This window comes from Scophthalmus maximus, chromosome 11 (genome assembly GCF_022379125.1).
Source record: "Scophthalmus maximus strain ysfricsl-2021 chromosome 11, ASM2237912v1, whole genome shotgun sequence".
In the NCBI taxonomy this organism is placed as follows: domain Eukaryota; kingdom Metazoa; phylum Chordata; class Actinopteri; order Pleuronectiformes; family Scophthalmidae; genus Scophthalmus; species Scophthalmus maximus.
Genome location: NC_061525.1, coordinates 9,867,329 through 9,889,321, shown reverse-complemented (window position 1 = coordinate 9,889,321; position 21,993 = coordinate 9,867,329). Strand labels below are relative to the sequence as shown.

The 21,993-nt window shown below is 42.6% G+C and overlaps 1 protein-coding gene across 2 annotated transcripts in view; it reads right to left on the bottom strand.

The window, feature by feature from the left end:
* Nucleotides 1-21,993, bottom strand: part of stard13b (StAR-related lipid transfer (START) domain containing 13b) — a 66,938-nt gene that overhangs the window by 37,489 nt on the left and 7,456 nt on the right. Inside the window, exons 1-5 of one of the 2 annotated variants that reach the window (XM_047335580.1) lie at nucleotides 21,058-21,280; nucleotides 18,521-19,589; nucleotides 13,375-13,500; nucleotides 12,157-12,303; nucleotides 7,234-7,267 (exon numbers count right to left, since the gene is read on the bottom strand). In XM_047335580.1, coding sequence (XP_047191536.1) covers nucleotides 7,234-7,267; nucleotides 12,157-12,303; nucleotides 13,375-13,500; nucleotides 18,521-19,471 — 1,258 coding nt within the window. In that variant the 5' untranslated portion in view covers nucleotides 19,472-19,589; nucleotides 21,058-21,280. Of the gene's footprint in view, nucleotides 1-7,233; nucleotides 7,268-12,156; nucleotides 12,304-13,374; nucleotides 13,501-18,520; nucleotides 19,590-21,057; nucleotides 21,281-21,993 lie in introns of those variants that run through there. The other variant, XM_035623028.2, reaches the window with a different exon arrangement.

Below are 21,993 nucleotides of genomic sequence, written 5' to 3'. Positions count from 1 at the left end.
CAATGTGGTTATGGTATCTAAACCGCTGCTGCGGAAATGTTCTTGGTTTGGTGAATGTGTGTAGGAGGAGCAGCAGATTTGATAAAGCTTTGGATGAGATAGGAGTAATTGTTTGGATTGATTTCTAGCAGAGTGGTGAGCATTCAGAGAAAAGGTACACACACACACACACATACACACACACACACACACAAAAGTTGATAAAAGCTTGAGTCTGTTGACTGTTTAGTCACATCCTGGTGTGGGTCCCTGAAGTAGTGTGGCCCTTCCTGTCTCATTACTTCCTAAACCCTGTTGCTGGCTCCTTCTCCAGTTGGCAGCTGAGTGCTGGACCAACCTCTTAGCTTTTGTGTTGGTTCACACGCATGCACACACACACGCACCCACACGTGTCCCCCTGTGACTGGCCTGCATCCTGACACGGCTGCCCACGTCTCCTTCCACTTAGTTTACAAAACCCAGGCCTAAATTCCTCAAGACACACACACACAAAACACTCTCACCTTGGTCATTTTGGGGAAGTTGCTCCCCGAGAGGATTTAATGGTTTCTCCTTTTATAATTGGCAGGGCAGTAAATCTGTTTCTTCTCATCGAAGAATATAAAACTGGCAGATCATACATTTTCTGTTCAAATAGCTCTATGAACACACGCATGCATGCATGCACGCACGCACGCACGCATGATGGGCTCAAACTAGATGATTTATACTTGGCAAGACATGATGCTCAAACATGATGAGAATTGTTCACCGCAATGAGCTCATTCAGTGTCAGGGCCTTGAAAGCATTATTAAAGGATATTATGTGCTATTTTACGTTTGATAGCCACAATAATTGTAATGAAAATGTTGAAATTGCAATAACAACGTTAAAGGATATCAGAGTGGGTTAACCAAGTAGTTTCTGTAATGTTTTCACAACCTTGACAAATTACTGTATATACAAAGAAAAGTCCAGAAATACTACCACCCCCCCCTGTCAAACAGCCGAGTTGGCCTCTGCACTCAGGAAACCACAAGTCATTTTCCATCTTTCCATGGGTGGAATTTTTCATGCACTCGTCATGCCAGCAGCACCCTTTATAGTCTAAGCTGGATCTACAAATGACGACTTGCTTATAAATTTAGCGCATGATGTCACTGATCTGGCACCTGTTAGGCAACGAGTAGATGTGGAGGGAAAATGACGGTACAATCTCATGAAGATGGATTTTCCTGCAGATATAAGGCAGGGTTTTAAATCAAGATGCTTCACGATGTACAGGTCTGTCTTTAAGTCGTCAAAGAGCAGATGAAAATGCTTGACCATATTTAAACACCCACTGTGGTGGAAAAAAATGTGTTACCTTACCTTTTCTTTTCAATACCAAAGACAAATCTAACGCACCACATATATTTTCTTTGGGGCAATAAAGAGGTTAGACTGTCTCTTTTTCAACCAAGTTTATAGAAGACCTGGGTTGTGATGTCTCCAAGCCTGTATTCCCTTCAGAAGATGTGTCCTCACCCCATCACTGTGTAATTTCCATATTCATAAAGTCTCTTACTGCATTTTTAACGACAATAATATATATACGTTTTATCCACCAGTTTGGTATCTACACAGCCACAGTAGCAGGAATAGTAGTTCCAAATGATGATTCAATATCCTTATATTGAAACTTTATGGACTTGTACTGAAGATATTTTTTTTGGACAATATGTTTATTAGTTTTTGCAAACGAGAAGAAAATGGGAAAAAAGAAGCAGTAATAAAAAAGAAACCCAAAACAAACAAGATGTTATAGTGAGAATGAACTGAACAACAATAAAATCTCCTCCCTCAGAGCATTAGTGCGAATACATACAAACTCTCATTGTTTTGGTTTTTTTACACATTTGTTTGGGAGGCCAGATGAGGGAATATCTGCAGTCCCAAAACCAATATTGTTTCTATTCCAGATTGCACACGGCAGGACCAGTTCCTTTGCAGCTCATGGCGTTACCAGAGACAATGAGTCGGAGAACACATTTCTGTCTCGCACATGGGTGAAAAAGTAGGGTTGAAGCAATTCTACGGTTGGGAGATGTGTACATCTGTGTATAATCTTAAACTGTATTGCTTTGGCACGAGTGCAGACTGAAATTGATATAGCATGTCTCCACATATCATCCCACTTCTCATCAACTGTAACAGACAGCTCCCTCTCCCTTGTGCCCCAAAGCCCCTGTAAAGTAACAGGGGCTGCAAGACGCACCGCCTCATAGATTCGACGGACAGACGTCTTTTCCAGCTGTGTGAAATAACAACTTCGCAAATGGAGATTTTCTCAGTGTCGTCAATTAATGTCGTGCTGTGCAACTTTAAAATGCCTTATCTGCAGGTGACAAAGGAAAGCCGTGGCTGGAGATACCATGTTTCTCAACCATTTGTTCACATGCCATTACAGTATTATCAGCGAGCTCCTTCAGTCTACTAATGCCCCTATTACATTATCTAAAACCAACATCAAACAGCTCAGGCTCGAAACCAGGATTGTTCACAACAGGGGTACTTCATAGGGATAGTTCACATGTGTGTGCTTAGTTTGATTTTGGATGTACTACTGGACTAATAGACTCCCAGAGACTGAGCTACACTCACCATCTTCAAATAGCACACAGCGGTGACATACAGTAAAAAGGTTTAGAAAATCTTCTAGACAAACAGAACAACTACTCTACAATGATCTATTCCTTAAAAAGAACACCATGACGTCCCCCATAGGAACTATGTGCTTGGCTAAATTTGGACCTCGTCTGTCATAACATAACAGTTTTTTGTACTAAAAACAGCAGCAACAGCAGTGAGGTCAGAATCCAACAGAATCCAGCAAGTAACACAGTTGATAATCCTGCTACGTCCAATGCAACATCTGATTTCGATAGTCCCTCTGCAGCCCCCTTACTTGAGTCGAACCTTTCAACAATATGTTTGGGTTCAACGTATATCGTCATCCGTTGCTAAGAAGCTCTTGTGATGTGTTTATCATGGTCCCAAACAGGCCTCGAGAGAGAGAGACACAGTGCAGAGAGCGAGGCAGAGAGACTGCAGCTGTCTGATGTCACCGTCGGCCCTCACCACTAGGCGTGACCCAGGGTGAGACTGCATGAAGGCCTGGGCTCTGAGAACAGCTGAAGACCACGCACGAGTCAAAAACAGAAAAGACAACCCTGCTGTAATGCATTAGTAGACGTTGGACATTATATAATACCCACTGGTGCTTCATCTGGTGCTGGAACTGATTTATATAACTGGGAACACTTACAGGGGCCCCACAGAGGACTCGCTTCACGGTGAGATGGATGTTCATATCAGCCAGTCTCAGACTGTGGGAGTCACGGGTAAAAGGCGCTTAAATGACTGTAACTCTATGGGGCAATTGATGCAAATCATCAAGGCCCGTATAGCATTTCCTGTGGGCGAAAATGTGTCAAAAACCTTTCCTTTGAAGTATTTACCGTTCATCACATATGGAAAGCAAAAACTATTGCTGGGGGGAAAAAAGTGTTGATGTTTTACATAAATAAGGAAAATTTAGTTTTAACTAAAGTATGTGACGTCACGGAGGGAAATTCAAGGAATAATCCTCTGGATGTGACGTGTGTTGAGTCACTGACAGAAGCAGGAACACTGAAGAGAAATATCAACATTTGATAAACCTCTGTAATGCTCTAACTTCCTCAACAAGTAATTCAAGGAGATGTACGTCACCCTAGTGTTGACACCATGCAATTGAACTCTGATGCCCGCAGTACGTGCAGTGCCAAAACGCCTCTGCTATACAGCTCATCACCCGTAATGTTGCCAAAACAAAAGAAAATATGTAAATATAAATCTCACACCGTTACACGACATTACTTTCTTTTTCATTCGATGCATTTTCTGCCAAGTGGTTCTAAATGTGCACTTTGTTCTTGTTTCACACCCCACACATTCCGTGTTCAGTTCATCTCACTTCCACAGGCTACAGCAAATGCCAAAGATGAGCTCACTGCCAAACAGTGTGCGGCTTGATCAGATGACCCTGAAATCAGAATCAATAAAAGCAGCGAGGCCGCACTTGGGAATCCAGGTGACATATAACAATGATTGTGAAGTGGGGGTGGAATCGATAAAAACACTCTAAACATCCCCTTTTCCGCAGCATTTCCCGGGGAGGCATTCACACCACAGTGCGAGGGCTTTACATTACTTTCCTTACAAATAGACAGAAGCCTCCTAGGGATTCCCAGAGTTTCATCTTTGTTTTTCTCCTAATCAGTGGAAGGAGATTCCCACACTGAAAGTAGATTACCATATTTATTCAGAGAGAGGGTCTGTGCAAATGCACACAGTCTGAGTGGGAAGCCTTGGCCTGACAGTTCTGGGCCAGTGAGTGTTGTTTCAGCCTCATTTGTGTCATTTTCCTTCAGACCGCCACTTGGGAAGGTGATGTTTATCATAACAAAGCACATGGCCCTTTATTTATGCAGGTTAAATATCATTGCCTCTCCTTGGACTCCAACCGTTTGCCCACACTGTCTTTGTGGAAAAAAACCCCACACACATTCGAACTATATATGATCACATCCACAGCAAAATCTTATGTTCGCCTACTACTAAATACATGTTTCAGGCATGTTTCATCCTCCTTATCTGCACTGGTATTCAGCTTCCAGGATTGCTGCATCACTGAAGATTCATGATTACTGTCAGTTCAGGCTGCAGTGTTTTGACGTTTGACATTGCTGCTTCTTCTCACCAGAGGATGCCGTTCATTTCCACACTGCAATTAAAAGAGTCCGTAGGGAATAGATTTCCATTCACATTACACTATGTGAAGAGGGAATAAGGCCAGACATCGACTCAAGACCTGAAAAAAGCTCTATAAATGTTGACCAATGGCTTAAGAAAATAAACATTTTAGAGGGAGGATTATGTTTTTTCCTCTCCATAGACCAAATCTGTTTCTGAGAAAAAAAAACAGGAGCTCTGTATTTTTCCTGCCTGAGGAAAAAAAACAACAAGTCAAGAGGACTAAAAGATCTCTATTTTACCATAGTTACATTTTTGTTTAAACACACAAAACGTTATAAATTCAATTCTATTTTTGGAATTTCTGCTCGCCATCTCAGTTTTTAAATTGTGCATTGCTTATTATGAGTGTTGACTATAAGACGAACAAGTAGGTCATTGTTCTAAACGGTTCAAGGCTCCGCCGCGAAGACTGAAATGTAAAGGAATGAGTTTAAAACACCCACTAGTGGCTCCCACAGGCTGTGCTGCTCCTTAGACTTAAAACGACAGACTCGGCACCGTCGTGACTGAATGACCATTGTGTTATATGATGTGCAGATGTTTTATAAAAGTTATATAACTTCAACTATTTCAAAAAAATAAAACAATGACAGGATCTTAACAAGCCCATCATGGATCAACAAGCATGCAAACCTGCAATACACTGCAAAATTGCAACAAAAATGTCACTCCCCTTAAAAAGGTCAATTAGAAGCTTGTGAAACACGTATAAACGGTTTTATGGATATATGTGATTTAAGGTTTTCTCACTGCTGCTTTGCTATTTTGGATCTGGACCCAAAGAATGTGCTTTCCTCTCCTGGACAATGTCATTTTAATGAGGTGGACAGTGTTGTTATGGTCGATACTGAGAACCATCTGGCCGGCCCGTATCCGTGTCATAAAAGAGGTCTCCGTAGCCCAGCTGTAGCTAATGTGTCTGACTCTCTGCCAGCTTTGTCCTTTTCACAACATCATTCAACATAGTTATTCTACCATTAGATTCCAACTGAAACCATGTGTTGATTTCATTTGCTTGACGGCTAAATAAAGTTGACTGTGACACTGTCTGTGCACTGGTTCATTTCAGCCAAGATAACCAGCTACAAGAGAAGGCATGTGGCCGAATGCACAGCTTGCTATGGAAATCTCATGGTGGAAGAATATCATGATGAATGTTTTTGAAGAAAATCTCATAGCCGTGTTGACAAACGTGTTGAAGTCATTCACGGTGGTCTCACACTCGGGTTTCCAAGGAGTTACAGTTAGGAATGGCCAGCGATCGCTCGCAGCGCGTATCTCATACACACCAGCAGACCACACATTAGTTAACGGCTGCATAAAAGTGACATGGAATTTTTCCAGACCATAATGTCCACTTGTGCAGTGCCATCATACTCAACAGAGGTCATGTGAGAGTGCAACCTGAGCTTAAAATGGCTTCTACCCAGATCCCACAGCTGCCCCTCAAGGGCCACATCACACCAGGCCAAATATTTCCCCTCAGCATAACAGAAACAATGATCTGGCACGCTGCCTAATTTTAACTGCATACCACCAAGTGACCAATATACATGGAAAGGCCTTTAAAATAAGAGACTGTGCACTTGGACATTCTCGAGCCACTGGCTGGGAGGGCGCTCGCAGACACCTGTGGCCGTCAATCTTTTCAACATTGTCTGAGGCCTGAGCTGTGCCCCCCGTGCAAAACGGGACACAGTGCAGGATTGTCTTGCAGGGAGATTTTCACAATGTGCTAGACAGCAGAGCAGTTCTCCTTCAATTACAGCGCAGCACTGACTGTAATGTACACTGAGACTGAACAGACTAACTAAAAGATCAAACTGTAAAACTGATCCAGATATAAGGTTCTGTCAAAGACACAAAGAGATCTAGACTCAGATCTGGGAAAGAAGGATTCACACAAGGCAGCAGTGTCTAATTCTACATGTCAGCATGAAGGTTCATTTTCTTACAACCTTTCTAATTTTCAATTATTTAGCCCAGTGAACCAAAAATTATGTAATATACAGGAAGTAAAAATTAACTAAGAAAGAAATTTGGATTGCTTAAGATTCTTCTTCCCATGTTTTGTATATGTAGTGTCGGATGTAGATTACCACACTATTGTGTTATTTTCTCTACCTACTATTTTTTTAAGGTGCATGGGCGCCATCACAGCATGCACTGAGCAGAGAGGACGAAAAAGGAACTGGACAGGTCGCCCGTCCATCACAGGCTCCAGACTGACACAAAGACACACATTTTAAACTCTCGTCCCAACCTGAATTACTTGTTTATGGAGGGTGAAATCTACATGATCATGAAGGGTTAGGCGCAGAGGTCGTCAACTCGCTTGTTCAAGTGATAGTGTGAACTTCTGGGAGCGCAATATAACCACACTGCATCAAAAAAATGAAAAAAATATTTCTTACCTGCACCTGCTGCATTGGTCATCTTATTGAACATCTGCCAGACAAAAGAAACAAAGTGATATCAGTAACTGTAGCACGGTAGGTTTGTTGTAAAACTTGATTTAAATTTCGAGAGGAGGATGGCGCTGAAACCTTCGAAGAATGGAAAGTGGCGACAATAAAATGGAGATTTAGAATTGAGGCTTGTCTTGAATGTAGATTTACTCGGAGAGCTAAGAAAAGCCTTTTACATTATCTGGCTGTGGAAACCATTAAGTGACACACACCCAGTTCCCTGCATTCAGGAATAGAGGATGTCTCCTCGCATTCTTTAATAGTGAAATCACTGCTGTAAGGACACAGTCAATAAAGAGTCTAACAGTAGCATTACTTAGCACTTGTTAACACAAATGTTGATGCTCTGCTTGTCAGGTTGCTGTTTCAGATTATCTGTTGTCACTGAATTAGAAAAAATGAACCAAGTAAGACCCACAAGGACGTGTAGAGGTGATTAAAAAAGACCAACATAAAATGATTACTTCAAGTAGTGGGAAACATCTCCTTGATATTGCAGATCATAAACTGATTGCAGAGGGTGCATGACTTGAAAGTGTCGTCCTGATCTGGACCAGTCAGGATTCCTTCCCCTCGCTTGTCCAGCGCTCTCCTTCATTTTCCCTGTGTGCCCCACTGGTCTGATTTATGCCCTTGTTTACTTGCCCCGTTTCCACATTTTTCCCCTGGCAGAGACAAAACGGTGTGTAAACCATCAGCCTGCCTGCTCGCGATACTGTTGACCCTCCGTCATGACAGTCAACCTGGCAAAGAGCCCACATCATGCTGACTCAAACTTCTATCAAACATTTTCTGCAAAGGTTTTCTTGTTAAGTTGGACTGACCACAATACGTGACTTGTGTACTGCATGTTTCAGGAAGACCACGGACCCACAGTGTTGTCATGGCAGCAGAAAAACTCTCTCCATGTAAAGAAAGTCTTGGCTGGACGAGCAACCTATATGGCTGCCACTTCGCTGGGACAACAAAAAAGACCTGATTGGCTGGATTAAAGCGGGCAGGTGGTTTTGTTTGAACACTATCCATCTTTGTAACATGCTCTTTGACACTTTTAGGCCACATGGCAAATGAGGTGAGAGGACAACAGGCACCTGACAGACCATTTTTCATTTATTCAGATGGAGATTTAAAGTAGAAAGAGTCATAGCCAAGACAATTCTGGCAGGGTTTCAGCCCTTAACCACCACAGTGTCCACGTGACTCCTGAGTTAGTGGTTAGGTTTGACCACTCGGTAATCTTAACTCACAAAACCCTACTCTCCAACTCTTAACAGAGAAATAAGCAGGTCATGAACATTGACCTGCTTAATATGTATTTTTTTTTTTTTTTTACCTGTTTAAATATGGAAGAGGTCAGTGGGGCCTCTGAAAACTATGAGGTGCTGCCATTGATGTATCCCTAATAATTGACTGTGAGATTTGGCACAGTCTAGCAGAATTCCATCACATATTTAAACACTTCTGTGACTGAGTTCAAAGGCTGGGTTTAATGTACAGAAACACTGTGAATCATTATCTCTGTACGATATAAATCATAGACTGCATGTCTCAGATGAACAGGAGGTAGGGTTGTCTTCTGTAAATGTGATGCACCTGATAAGTTTGTCTACAAAGATGAGCTTGAGACCCAGTTTCAGAAAGCACCTTGGGAAAATTAGCGCTTCAAAAAAAACAGATGCTGGGCCCCAGAGGAGGTGGGTGGATTTGACAAGACTTCAAAGTCTCAAACACATCACTCTCTCACTTGCTTTCTTCTATGGCAAGCAGAGAAAAAGTATTTCATCCTGGTGTATCTCAAGCACTGACCCACACGTTGCCCGAGTTCAGTCCAATTGCGGACAGATGGTTGACACGCGTCAAATCAAATTTTGCAGGGCAGGAAAAGAGACATCCTCCACGCAGAGGCAGCTCAGCGTCACTTTGAGGGATGTTGTCACAGGGGAAACTCACCCTCGCTTACACCAACAAGGATGTTTGTATGGAGTGACAGGTCTGTGTGTGTGGTGTGTGTGTGGTGTGTGTGTGGTGTGTGTGTGTGTGCGTGTGTGCGTGTGCGTGTGCGTAACTGATAGCTGCTGTCCCAGCACAAATGACACCGTGCCTAAGAGCCGAAAGGGCAGTTGCAGGACCGGTCAGTCTGAATGACAGAGGGGGGTGTCCTCGGTTCTGTCAACACCAATTAAAAGAAGCCGTCCTCAACCCAAATATGTCTCCATTGATCGGTAATAGAACACAGTGAACAGCTGGCGTCAACAAGACTTTTGTGCTGAACAGCGAGGTTAAAATACTAATATAATACACACAACACTGAGCTCAAGATGATCTTTTTTACATTTCTTGTATTCACATTTGAGAAGTTTCAAGCTGTGAACATGTTGCTTGATAAATGGCATCAAGATAAGACTTGCCCATCACACTGGGAGTGATATCAGGCTCAGAAGAGTCAAAGAATTATTTCTTTTGTATACGCAGAAATTCCTTATTTTACTTTTTGAGTAAGTCCTGGTCTGTTGACAAAAGGTGCATAGCATCTGATTTTATTAATTGTGTAAGGAATAGACAAGACAAAATCACATTCCAGCTCAGCTGAGCTGTGCCTGACTGATGTGCAGCAGATTGAGGGAGTTATGAGGTACATTCCAGTTTTTTCAGATTGTGCGGAGGCAGGAGGGAGTCAAAGGTTGTCAGGCAGGTGCAAAAAAACCTCCTACCAGATACCTCCATAAAACATCTCTCGGTCAAGCTGTAACTGCCGACCCAAGCATGGTGAATTGGCTCACACAGTCGGCCGGTTTATTCTTAGTCTCCAAGACTGTGATTCAATCTGCATCGCATTCTCGCTCCCTGCTGTCAGAGGTTTCATACGGAGTCCAGAGCTCTTATGTAAGAGCTGGAGGGTACAAAGGAGGACAAACTTCTCTGCATGTGCAACGCTGTCGATGTTGATTCATCTGTTTTCAGAAACTCGGCAGGGTCACAATTAAACCAGTGGACAAACTTTAAGGAACAGCTAGACATTTTGGGAGATACACTCAATTTGCAGGCTGGTTGTGTGATGAAGCTTACAGTTAACAATGGACGGTTTACAATGGACGGAAACAGACTAGAAGTTTCCCCCTGTTTCATTACATGAAGCTAACTGCCACTTGAAACGTACCAGACAGACAAATCTGCCACAGGGTGAATCACCCACCTACCATTACCTTATTCCTTTACATTTAAAATAACATGTTCTATTCTCAGAGCGCATCATTTTCCAGTGAGAAAATGTTTCAGTTGTCCAACATCACTTTTACCTTAATAACCTCCAAGCGTACAAAATCTAAATTTTAGTTCAGAGGAAAATTGAAGTGTGGTGCAAATTAAATGCATTATTTTGTAGCCTAACTGGAAAAATATTTGGAAAGTAATTATCGTTCATACAATGACCATCTGCATTAAGAAGAAGACATATCACCGCTGAGCACCGTGCGATCCCATTATTCTCAAGGTTGCACTGCAGCCAAAATACGTCTTTAACATATGTGAACATTCCCAGCTGTCCTTGAGCCACGTTTTAACCTATGCTGCTGTCTTCTTCAAGAGGCAGTTATGGCTTCCACAGAAGAGACAGTTGGCGTCCACGCTGAGAACCATACTTCATTTCATCTAGGGTATCGGCGCCCACAGACAAAATAATCTTTCTTTGAATCTCCAATCTACTTATGTTCAACTCTGTCTCACCCCCCAGTCTTTCCAGCCGCCCTCAGTGTGATTACAGTATAGCTGTGGTTTCTTGGGTAGCTAAACAAAACTATAATGTAACACAGAACTAATATCACACTGTGATAAAACGGCAAGATACCTTTACATAATATTGGAAAATATGGGTATTTGATCAGATTCTTGCAGTTTTTCTCTTATAAGCAGGTTGTTTTCCAGCACGCTGCAGCAGAGCCATGAGCAGAGCACAAAGCACAAGCTGAAAGGCTTTGAATTCAAACCCGCCCTGCATTCTGCAAATCTCTCAGTTGTCTGTTTCTTTTAGGGCTGTTGAATGGTGACATTTATATACTTGGTCCAACAGAAGTGGGTGCTGCTTGTTTAAGAATGCCTAAGCTGCCTTATTCCCAATGCAAACCTCAAATATTTACAGATGTAGAGGGAAGCGCAGCCGTACAGAGGAGGAGAAGTGGTTATTTCATTCTCGAATGGTAAATGGTTAAAAAGAAACGCCTTTAAACTCATCAGCATTGCGGTGCCATTGTATAAGACCCTGGAAGCTGTTTAGTGGCCACCAGGTCAGACTGAGGTTTTTCTGTGCAGGTCAACATGTGAATGAGTGTAACTGCATGACTATGATCAGGTCACTTCTATAAACGACAGCACGGTGAAAACTACCCCTAATAAATTACTGCTGAATAAATTACTAACCCGATGTGTATGGATCTAGATGAGGATTTAGAGGAGCTTTTCAAAAACATAAATCAAATAGCTACAACAAGGCTGTCGTGTTCTAAGAGTTCCATGGCAAAAGAATATTTTATCTCATTCGTTTAAGATAAGGCTGATCAAGGGATGACATTTTTTTGATATGTGAAGTGCTAACTTAGGACAGACACAAATTGAATATTTCCCAGCAACTTTGAATAAACAAGGAGAAATATTTTGTGCAGTGCAGGAAGTGAACGGATCATGGCAGTCAACTCAAAATACTAAAACGAGATTAGAGCTTTAAAAAGTGCAACCAGTTGCTGAGCTATAGACTTTCAGGCATTTAGCAGGTTTAGAGATGACGATTGTACTATGTGGCAAGTTTGTGATATCTGTATGTACCTGTATGAAGCTGTTGGATGCCTGCGGGAAGTTGCGATTGTCAGAGAAACCTACCGTTTTCTTGCTTCTTGTTCTTGTTCCCATTGAGGCGCTGTGAGGGGCAGGAGATCCGTCTGGGCTCGGACATTCCCCTCTGCTGGGTATTTGGAGAACTTGGTACTTCTGGGTTTGGTTTGGAGTGGACTTTGAAACAGCACCCCACTGCAACAATATCACAACAACAATCAAGACGGGGTCTCACTCTGTCTGGCTGACGAGACTGGGACAGGATGGTCTCAACGGTGGCCAGGGGAAAAGAAAACAAGAGGCTGAGGTCAACGGCTGGGGAAGTGAAACCTCCACTCTGGATTCAGCCTGACAGAGGCGCACAAAGGAGCCTGTATGTGTGGATCTTCTTTTGAGAGGACAGAGATTATGACCTTGTCAAATATCCCAGTAAAGATGTCTTGTCTTGCCCAGTCGCCTGTCATTAGTTAAAGCAAGTAATAGTGAATGCCTGGGATGGTTATGCAGATGCCTGGGAGGCATGTGAGCTTCTGTCATCCATTCCTACTGGACCAAATCATACAAACTCCCTCGCAATACAACAGCTCCTCTGTGCGATACATACATACGCAACCCAAAAGGGCACTATTGTTCCCAAATGCTAACTCTAGCGGGGTATTTCATGTAACACTCCACCATGAGAGGAACCCTTTTTTAAGGAACAGAGGTTCATGGTCCCGGTCACAGCCTCAGAAGCACAACAGCTGTCCTGTTCCTGCTGCAGCATTTAGACTCGACTGAAGCACTGTAGACTCCAGTATCACATCTGAGCTGCAGATCAACATCATAAACTCAGCGGGACAAGATGCCCCGACAAAGCCCACAGTGTCACAGACAGACCACACCCCCATATCTGACAAGCCACATGAGATCAACACACTGCATCTCTCCATCCTGGGTTTATGGGTCTTCACTGCTTGATTTGACCCTAATGGACAACACTTCAGAAAAAAACGTCCAGGACATAAAATTCTGCGGAACACCTGTCGCTTACAGGTGCAAATAATCCAATGGGATTTTCTCTCCACGCAGCAAGCTAAATTGATTTGACGAAGTTGAAGAGGCATGACCAAGTATGCAGCAAACGCTTCACAGGAATGTGTACTGTACCAGCCGTGACAGTGCGCGCACGCACCATCTGAACTTCTGCAGTTCGACACGCTGCCTTGTACAGACAGAAAACACACAGTCAATTTGGGATGCCGGGCCGTGTGAACACGCACTCACCTGTTTCTTGCGGGTGGTGCAGGGTGTGGTGGAGGGAGACGAGCTCGCACTCAGAGCCTCCTCTATGTCCAGATTCAGCTGGTCCAGTTTCCTCATCAGCTGGCTCATTGATTCTGACCAGGGAGACTTGTCAGCGGAATCAGCAGAAGCATCAAGATAAGAGAAGAAAGGCCTGTTATTAGTCAGTGAGCGATTGAGCTGATATCGGCATGTTACTACTTTGTGGGTCTGGTTTTAATGAAGTTGTCAGTGTTGGTTTGTGATTTATCTTTTTTAGCACAGTTATTCAGTCTTGATTATCTTCATTTTTATGACACAAATCTAAATGTTAGCTTTTTATTTTAATCTGATTATTTAGCTTCAGATCTTATTTTTCCAAAACTCTTTCATGGAAAAATTATGTAAAGTGGTAAGCTGCAAACAATTCACAGCAATAAAAAAAGAACAGGCATTGCTTCACTAAATCACAGCAAGTATTTTCATAGATTATATATCAATCTTTTATTTTAGCGCACACACACACACGCACGCGCGCGCGCGCGCACGCACACGCACACACACACACACACACACACACACACACACACACACACACACACACACACATATTCCAGGAGGGGCTTCCAGAGGAAGCCCCTCCTGGAATATAATTCTATAATTGCTCCAGGAAGTCAGGTAAGATTGTATGCCAGTAACAAGGGCCAAAAGAAAAATTAGGAATTTGGCTTTTTTGGCTCATCCTCATCCTCAAAGAACTTAAAGAACAATAGTCAAAGTTTGCATCAGCAAATCTGTGTGCACCAAGGTCACTTGGTCACTGGATTCAAGAAAACTCAAAGATTGTAATGAAGTGCGATGGAATATCCCCAACCCCCCATTGATCATCCCTCGCAATTCCCTCCTGCCTTCATTGCATTCTTCATATTTTGATTTATTTTGCTGAACTAGCATGTAAGAACCCCAACTCCAAGCTTCAAAATATCTCCCTGACTACAGTCAGTGTGGAAACGCCAGCTGAATTGAAAAATGACTGTCATAGACAGTTAAAATCCCACAAGCGACCATCACCAGCCACCATCAAAAGAATTAGGCCAAATTAACACTCAAACCATTAATTTAGTCCAGGAAATGTATTTCCTGGAAATCTAAGTAAAAACTGACCCTGATTCCTCCCAGTCACTACTAAATCAGGTCATTGTTTATAACATTAAGCCACATTAACTTTATGAAATCACAGTCTTATATGTTTGCTTACATGTCTCAGTGAATATGTCAGAATTGCTAGCGTATTGCTGACATTACCGATATGTCTATGTCTTTCTACAGTTGTGATTAGAAGCAGCTTCCCGCAAGCTGCAAATCCTTCTCCATGAGAAAGTACATTTGATATATATTTGTAATTATATCAGGTTCTATTCTTTCTTATGAAGAAATTAAGGGTCCAGACACCAGACGGTGCATCTGACCACCCACGGTCATCTGACATGGCACTGGGGGAAAGGCACTTTCTCAATCCCCGAGGAATGACCTAAATCTGGCCAATCCCCTGCTGACCTCTGAAGCCTGATGGGGTCACCCGGGGTCATGGAGAGGAAAAAATAAAGCTGCCCTTCTCTGCTCTGTCCTGCTCCCGAGCAATGACCAGGCGTGTAAGAAGTTTGACAGTGGATAGGTAAGTTTAGACAGCTCAATCCCCCGTGTCTGCCAAACAAATTGAGAGGCCTCATGTTGATGTCAACATACAGGACTGATCAATAACAAAGAGTAAACATTCGCTCCAGAAAACATTCACCAACCAGCACAAATCATATGCAAGTGGACACCCTACATCTACCCCTCAAACGTTCCTCTCCATGTGAGCTTTTAATATGATACTCGGTCAAAGAAAAAAACACTGATTCCCAGGAAGTCCTCCTAATTTTGTTCTTTCTGTCCCCATCTTTCCTTGATATGAACAGATACAAGATGAAACCTACTAAGAATTAGATAAAGAAATTGTGATTAAAGAAATTGACACATACTTGATGATGTAATTCTAGTTAATGCAATGTTACTATGATGAGCCCGAGGGGGCTGGGTGGTTAACCGTCATCACCATAATCTGTCATTATTAATGGCGCTGACCTGCTGGAGTGAATTAATGTTTGGTTCAGTGTCCCTCTTCACAAGGTCTGAACAAATCCTCACGTGTGCACCTCAGCAGGTGAACTTTCCTCCAGCTAAAGTTGTGATGCAGGCTGACTGTTGTGTGACAATAGGAGGAAGATGATTTCAGTTGATCTGATCTGGAAGTGAGGTGAGTCACTGTGATGACAAGCGATAATGCTGCCGAGGAGTCCACGAGCAAGAGGTTGACTTCTTGCTTCAGCACTTTTCAGGTTTAAGTTACAAAGTAGGATTTTAACTCTTCAGATCAAAAGCAAAAAACTGAAATACATTTATGGCTATAGTTGTTTGTGGGGAAAAAAAATTTAGATTGAAAAGGATTAAAAAACAAATTAGGGGCACATCCTGTGAACTGGACTAATTAACCACAGTAGTCAGGCAAACGCAAATGTGAGAAACAGATGCCCCATTCTTGCACATGCTCAGTCCAAATGAGGAACACATTCACACTGTCTCTTTTCAGTGACATCCCCACAAGGTGCTGGTTAGGAATGTGGGCACTTCTACTTAAAATGAGACAAATTCCAGAGAGGGCTTGACGCTCAAGTGAGACACTACCCTTGATTCATCCCTCTGTGCCTTTCCCCCTCGATCCGGGCCGGGCGATTGTGTGAAGCCCTCATACCATGGCAACTGAGCTGGTATGAGTCAATCCTTTAGATAAATGCATTAATGTTATCTTCAGGGAACAACAAAATGTGAGCTGGCTATAACTTTATCAGCGCAAATTGGCCACACAGAGAAGCCCAACACAGTGGCTTTGACATGGAAATTAGGAGTTAAGTGTGTGAGCTTTGGGCTCGGTGCCTAGTCTACGCCACCCACAGAGAGTGCCAGAGATCACCATGGAGGTATCCAAATGTAGCAGCCGGTCATGCGAAAGGGCAACGGCTACCTGGCTACTCTGAGGAATAAATTACACTCTTAATATCCTGCAGTGCAAGTCACCAAGTGAAGCCGCGGCCGTGAGTGCAGAGTCGGAGAGCTAGGTGAAGAAACGTTTATTTTAAGGGGGCATCTAGACACAGCTGAGATAAAGGAGGGAAGCAGGGGGCGGTCATGAGATGACACGCAGTGTAAACACTATGCTTACAGTGCCCTCATATGGTTAATGTTAACAACTACATGCAGGTACTTTGTGTGTATTTCTGTATTTAGAACTAAATCAGATATTAAGCTGGGGCAAAAAATTTTAGTTGTGTATTTTTTATTATTCTTCAATCAGACCAGCATACGTTTGTACGCCTAATAATCTGGCTATAATATTCAGCCATTGTTTGGACAGACTTTTGTTGTTCTTCTGGATAATAAATGCTACCATTCATTCATTAACTGATGTATTTTGTCTTTATTTCCTTAATTCTTTGACTTATTATAAAATAACTGAGTAATGATGTTTGCTCTCGTATGGCTTTTTATTTCTTTTCAAGTTTTGACGATGAAATGCTTTATCTAGCATGTAGATATACATCATATTAAACTTTGGTAAATCCTGCTCATATACTGTACTTGATAAATGTGATTTAAACCTGAAATGAAGAGACAGTTTGCATTTAGTGTCTCAATTTGGACCAACAACTTTTTTTTTTTTTTTAAATCCAGCAATAGTGATGTCAGGTTGAGAAAAAAACACTTGTTCTTCCTTTGAAATTAATGAATTTCTGTTCCTTCCAGTATGTTGCCAGAAATTTAAGACTTTTTCACAGCGATGCCCACATTGCAGTGCACTGTATTATAACAGAGCATTGACCTGCTGTCCTTTGATAATATTTACAACAGGCTCCCTGGATTCCCTGCATTCTTCCCCTCCTCTCCAAAACAACCCATTCAGAGCAGAGTGTCATTCTGCACATAAAGCTGGCATTACCTCAACATCTTACCCGACCAACAGACATAGGAGCTTATCTCCACCGACCGTTAACTGTGCCCTGTTTACATGGACAATATTATCAGCGGACTGTTTAGAAAAGCATGACAGTTATGTGCAATTGGATATGTTCCCCTTGATATGTTTCAATGTATTTGAATGTATTTATAAATGTCCATTTGAGACCAACTGAATGGGCAGTAAAAATCAGAAAGGAGGGGTTACAGGATGGTTACAACCAAGGTCAGGGTAGAGGTTGTGTGAAAGGGAGACTCAAATGTGCCTTGACTTGTTGAAGAGAAGGGAGCCGTTCAATAATGGAGGGCTGATGCAGCCGGCAATGGGCTCTGTCAAAACACCACTGCCTGCTGAGGGAGAGAACAGAAAGCAGAGGCTGTTTGCATTCCTTCTGGGTCTGCGTTTCACCAGTACAAATGTGAAGTCAGTGTACTCCCACACACTTATACCAGTGATGCATTATCTCAAAGTGTAATGATGAAATGAGCTGCAGGACGCCGGCAGATATGGACTCTTTTCTTGTCCTTCTGTGCGGCCAACAAGATTACTGAAGATAAATAATTTAACTTCAAATCCATTTTCTTTAGATGTGCACCTCTTTCTGTATTTGTAGACAAGGCACAGTATGTTAAGTGACTTTGATTGATTCTCCACGCCACATTGACTGAATTTTGGGTAATTTATTCCTTAAACGTAACTGCACCCTTTTTTTCATTCCCTGTGTTAATGATATGCTCCAGAAGGCTTTTTAAAAAGCCAGAGGGAATTTATTGTATGTGAAATTCAATTCACATGTTTTGTACACATGGCACACTATGTGCTAAATTTACAAAGTGGATTTCTGAGGTTCTGAGATAATTCACATTACACCAGATGTATAAATGTGCCCTTTTAAATTTTAAATGTAGTAAAATAATATAGACAAATAGTATTTTGGCAATTTACATGTGACATATTCCCTCACTTTTTATGTCTCGGCCACCGAATATATTGTTTGATATCGTTTTAGATAATTAGAGTGAGTGAGTGATTATACAACAGCGGAGAAGGATTTTTCATTTCATTGTGGATGGTTTTAAATCGATAGCATCATACCTCCTTATTGCTGGTTTCCCCCTCTGCTTCATAACCATTGTTGTTGACTGTGTGCTCGGTTTCTGCTCGGGCACTGACAGCTCCTCTCCTCTTCTGTTTGTCTTTGCAACTCCTCCGATGTCTGGAATTGACTTGGAGCTCTCGACTCTGAGGCAACTCTGGGAAAACTTCGTCATCGTCGCCATCATCAGCATCATCATGACTATCCTCCTCCTCCGGTGAAGACTCTCCATCTTCAGAAGTCTCGTTGGCAAAAGCATGGCCGTCGGCTCCGGTGGAGCAAGTGTTGTCAGAGAAGGTGATGGAGCTCAGTTTGTGCTTAACAATGCATGGGAGATCCAGGACTTTACAGCCCGAATCATGCACAGGTGTGGGGACAACAAGCTGAGGATTGGAGACTAGACTGGGGATGGAGCACTGGTCCCCTGGATTTCTATAAACATGGCCATTTGAAATTGGCTCTAAATTCTGGAATTCTGTTTTTGCACATCCGCAGTTCGAATCTTCTGTCTGACCAGCCTGATTATAAGCCACCTGGTGTGACTGGCGTTCTGGGACAGGTACAGGAAGTGGAAAGTCACCGCAGCAGTCTTCATTTGAGCTTGGTGATGTGAACACAATACCTGCTTTGTGGAGCTGAGCTGAGGCCAGTGGACTCTGGTCCAGCGGTTTCCCCCCAGGAATCACGGACACGTGCCCAGGCTCCTCAAAGCACACAGCCTCAGGGAATTCATTGTTGTTCTGACCGACGGAGACAAAACTCTTCTTTAGCTTGGTTTTGTCCTGATCCGGTTCCAACAGCGAGCAGGTTTGGGCTTCAGGGAAACAATGATCCCCTCGGTGGTCTGTTGAGACATTTTCTGAAGACGACCCCTGAGTTGAAAATTTGTGTGATCCTAAAACAGTCCGAAACTGATGTCCCTCCAAGTTCACCACAGGTGGAATTTCCATTTTTGTTTTATTCACAGTTTCTCATAATTCAAAACATAAATCCACAGATATTTGTGCTTGATGTATCGGGTGGCCATTTTTCATCCAAGAGGCTCAGTCAAACCACACAGCAGATAACCTGAAATAAACAAGAATGAAAATATGTGAATGGCATGCAAAGCATCTGACAAGAACAGAGAGGTGAAGATTATTTCAACAGACCACAGTAGAGGTGCATCGCAAAAAAGATTATACATACTCCTTAGGTTGTTTCTGTATGTGTCGGTATACAGCCAGAGTTTAATGTAAAGCTTCTAAATCCAGCTCAGAACTGCTGTATGTGCCATCTAGACAAGAGCTTGCTGTGAAAATCAACATCTGGATCAGGCTGGGCTGTTCAAGTCTGGATCTGTTTCACACACGATCGTGGTGACATCACTGCACAGAGGAATCTGACTGCTCTTCCCCAGTAGGTGATTTACTACACACTACACCTTTCATCAGGACACAAGATGTCCCTGGTTGACTGTGGTTAACATCCCACTCACCCCTTCATTAAACCCTTGTTCAAAATACACCTTGGACAGGTCGGAGACATCCGAAGTACAAAAGGAAAAAACAAACAATTGAATTATTGTGCCGACAGGTTGTTCAACCGCACTGAGATACTCCTCAGGCCATTTTCAGATGGGACAACAGTTCAACTGAACCAGGACACTTCCAAAATAAGGATGACCTACACCAGTCCTGCTGAGGGCAATCATGTGGTAACAGCAAAACACTTGTACAGATGGACACTCAAGAGATTTTTCTGGGAGAAAATAATCCATTATTTTAGAGTGCTTTATGAAATGCACAGCACAGCTAAAGAAAGTACATTTGTGTAATTTTGCACACATGGGTCTGTGCTGTTTGTGAGAAAGCAGCACTTGGCAGGCACAAGTGCCTTCCCCGTGGCCTTGAAACACTTGACACACACCGAAACTCAGAAAAACACACATAAACGCAAACACACTCTTTTGTGTTAAGGACACAAGCAGATGAAGCAACCTCTGACGAGGACAGAATCTCATTCTGACGATACATTTTACAAATCTGGCACAGTGAGAGAAAATTGCATGCATACAGTATGCACTTGTATTTGCAAGTCCATACAGCCACATTACACAATAATTAAATCAATGCCCTTTAGAGCCTGTAAAACCTATCCTTACACGGTTAATGTGAAATGAGCGTACAGGAGATTAGGGTTCCTTCCAAGAATCCCCTCGTTTAAAAAACGCTATGCAAAGAAGGTCTCATTATTCTCAGATGAATGCAGAGCCGATTAGAATAGAGGAAAGAAGTCACAGTGAAAATGAACTGGGAGTGTTGACTGGCAATGCAAGACTACAACTTATTCAAAAGAGTTTGTTTTTTTCAAGTTTGTGCATGAGAATTTACAACAGAAATGTTCTGAACAAGTCTTCTCGTGTAGGGACAATCTATGGTGTAATGTGCTGGACTCAGTCATGGAGAATTAACAAAAAGAGAAATTCAAATTTGTTTCCCGGTTCTCAACATCTCTGGGTCTGATTCAATAGGAAAACAGAAAGCAAAGCACTCACCTGCTGACCGGAAAAGAGAGTTGTCTGTGTTGCCCAAACAGTGTCACTGAGACCATGGCAAAACAGTGACAGTGACGGTTGGTTCCTGTACGAGCAGAGAGGTTTGGACAGCCCCTCTCAGAGCCACACTTATGTCCCCACAGGCCTGCTCTGCTAAAAGGCAAGCTTGTCATCACAGCTATCCCCCCTACTCTTGTGTTTCCCTGGGGGCCTGTAGGAGTGTTCAGCTAGCAGTGACTAAACCATTCAGAATATGCGTAAGAGCAGGCAGAATGTGTACTTGCTGGGAGATGGAAAGGGGAGGAGAAAGGAGATGGGGGAGTGGGGGGTAGGTAGCAGCAGTGGTTGGCACTGTAAACGAACAAGGTGAAATGGGTTTTCAGCAGTCACAAACTGACGGTGAAGAATGGCCGACTTCACCGGCCCGAGCTGTGCGGGAGCAAGATGAACCGCAGCCATGACCTCTCGCTTTAAAACACAGGGCTGAGGAATGCTTTCAAGTCAGAGGGGAAAGCTGTGAAGCAATGTGATTGACTGAAGCATATTACAGATAGATGAAGACGATATTTTTGTGAGAGGATTTGACGCCGAACAGAAACCAACTAAACTTTTTCTCTTTTTTTATTTGCCACTTTATATAGGAAAGTTAGGAGTCTATATCACATGTGGTGTAAGGGGGGGTCACATAATAAATCATGAACTAATGGATGCTTAATGGTATGCGAGGGGACGGCAACGCTCACATGTTGTTACTGCCCAAAAAAAGAAAGATAATCTACTTGGACAATCTACTTTGGGAAAAGCCAAATTATATCCTTTGTATTTAGTGAGAAAAACCACATCAAAATGCTAAATGCCAATCAAAGTGCTTAAAAAGCATATAAGAGGAACCAAGTACAGCACATATAGGGTTTGTAGGGATTGTGTGTGAAAATG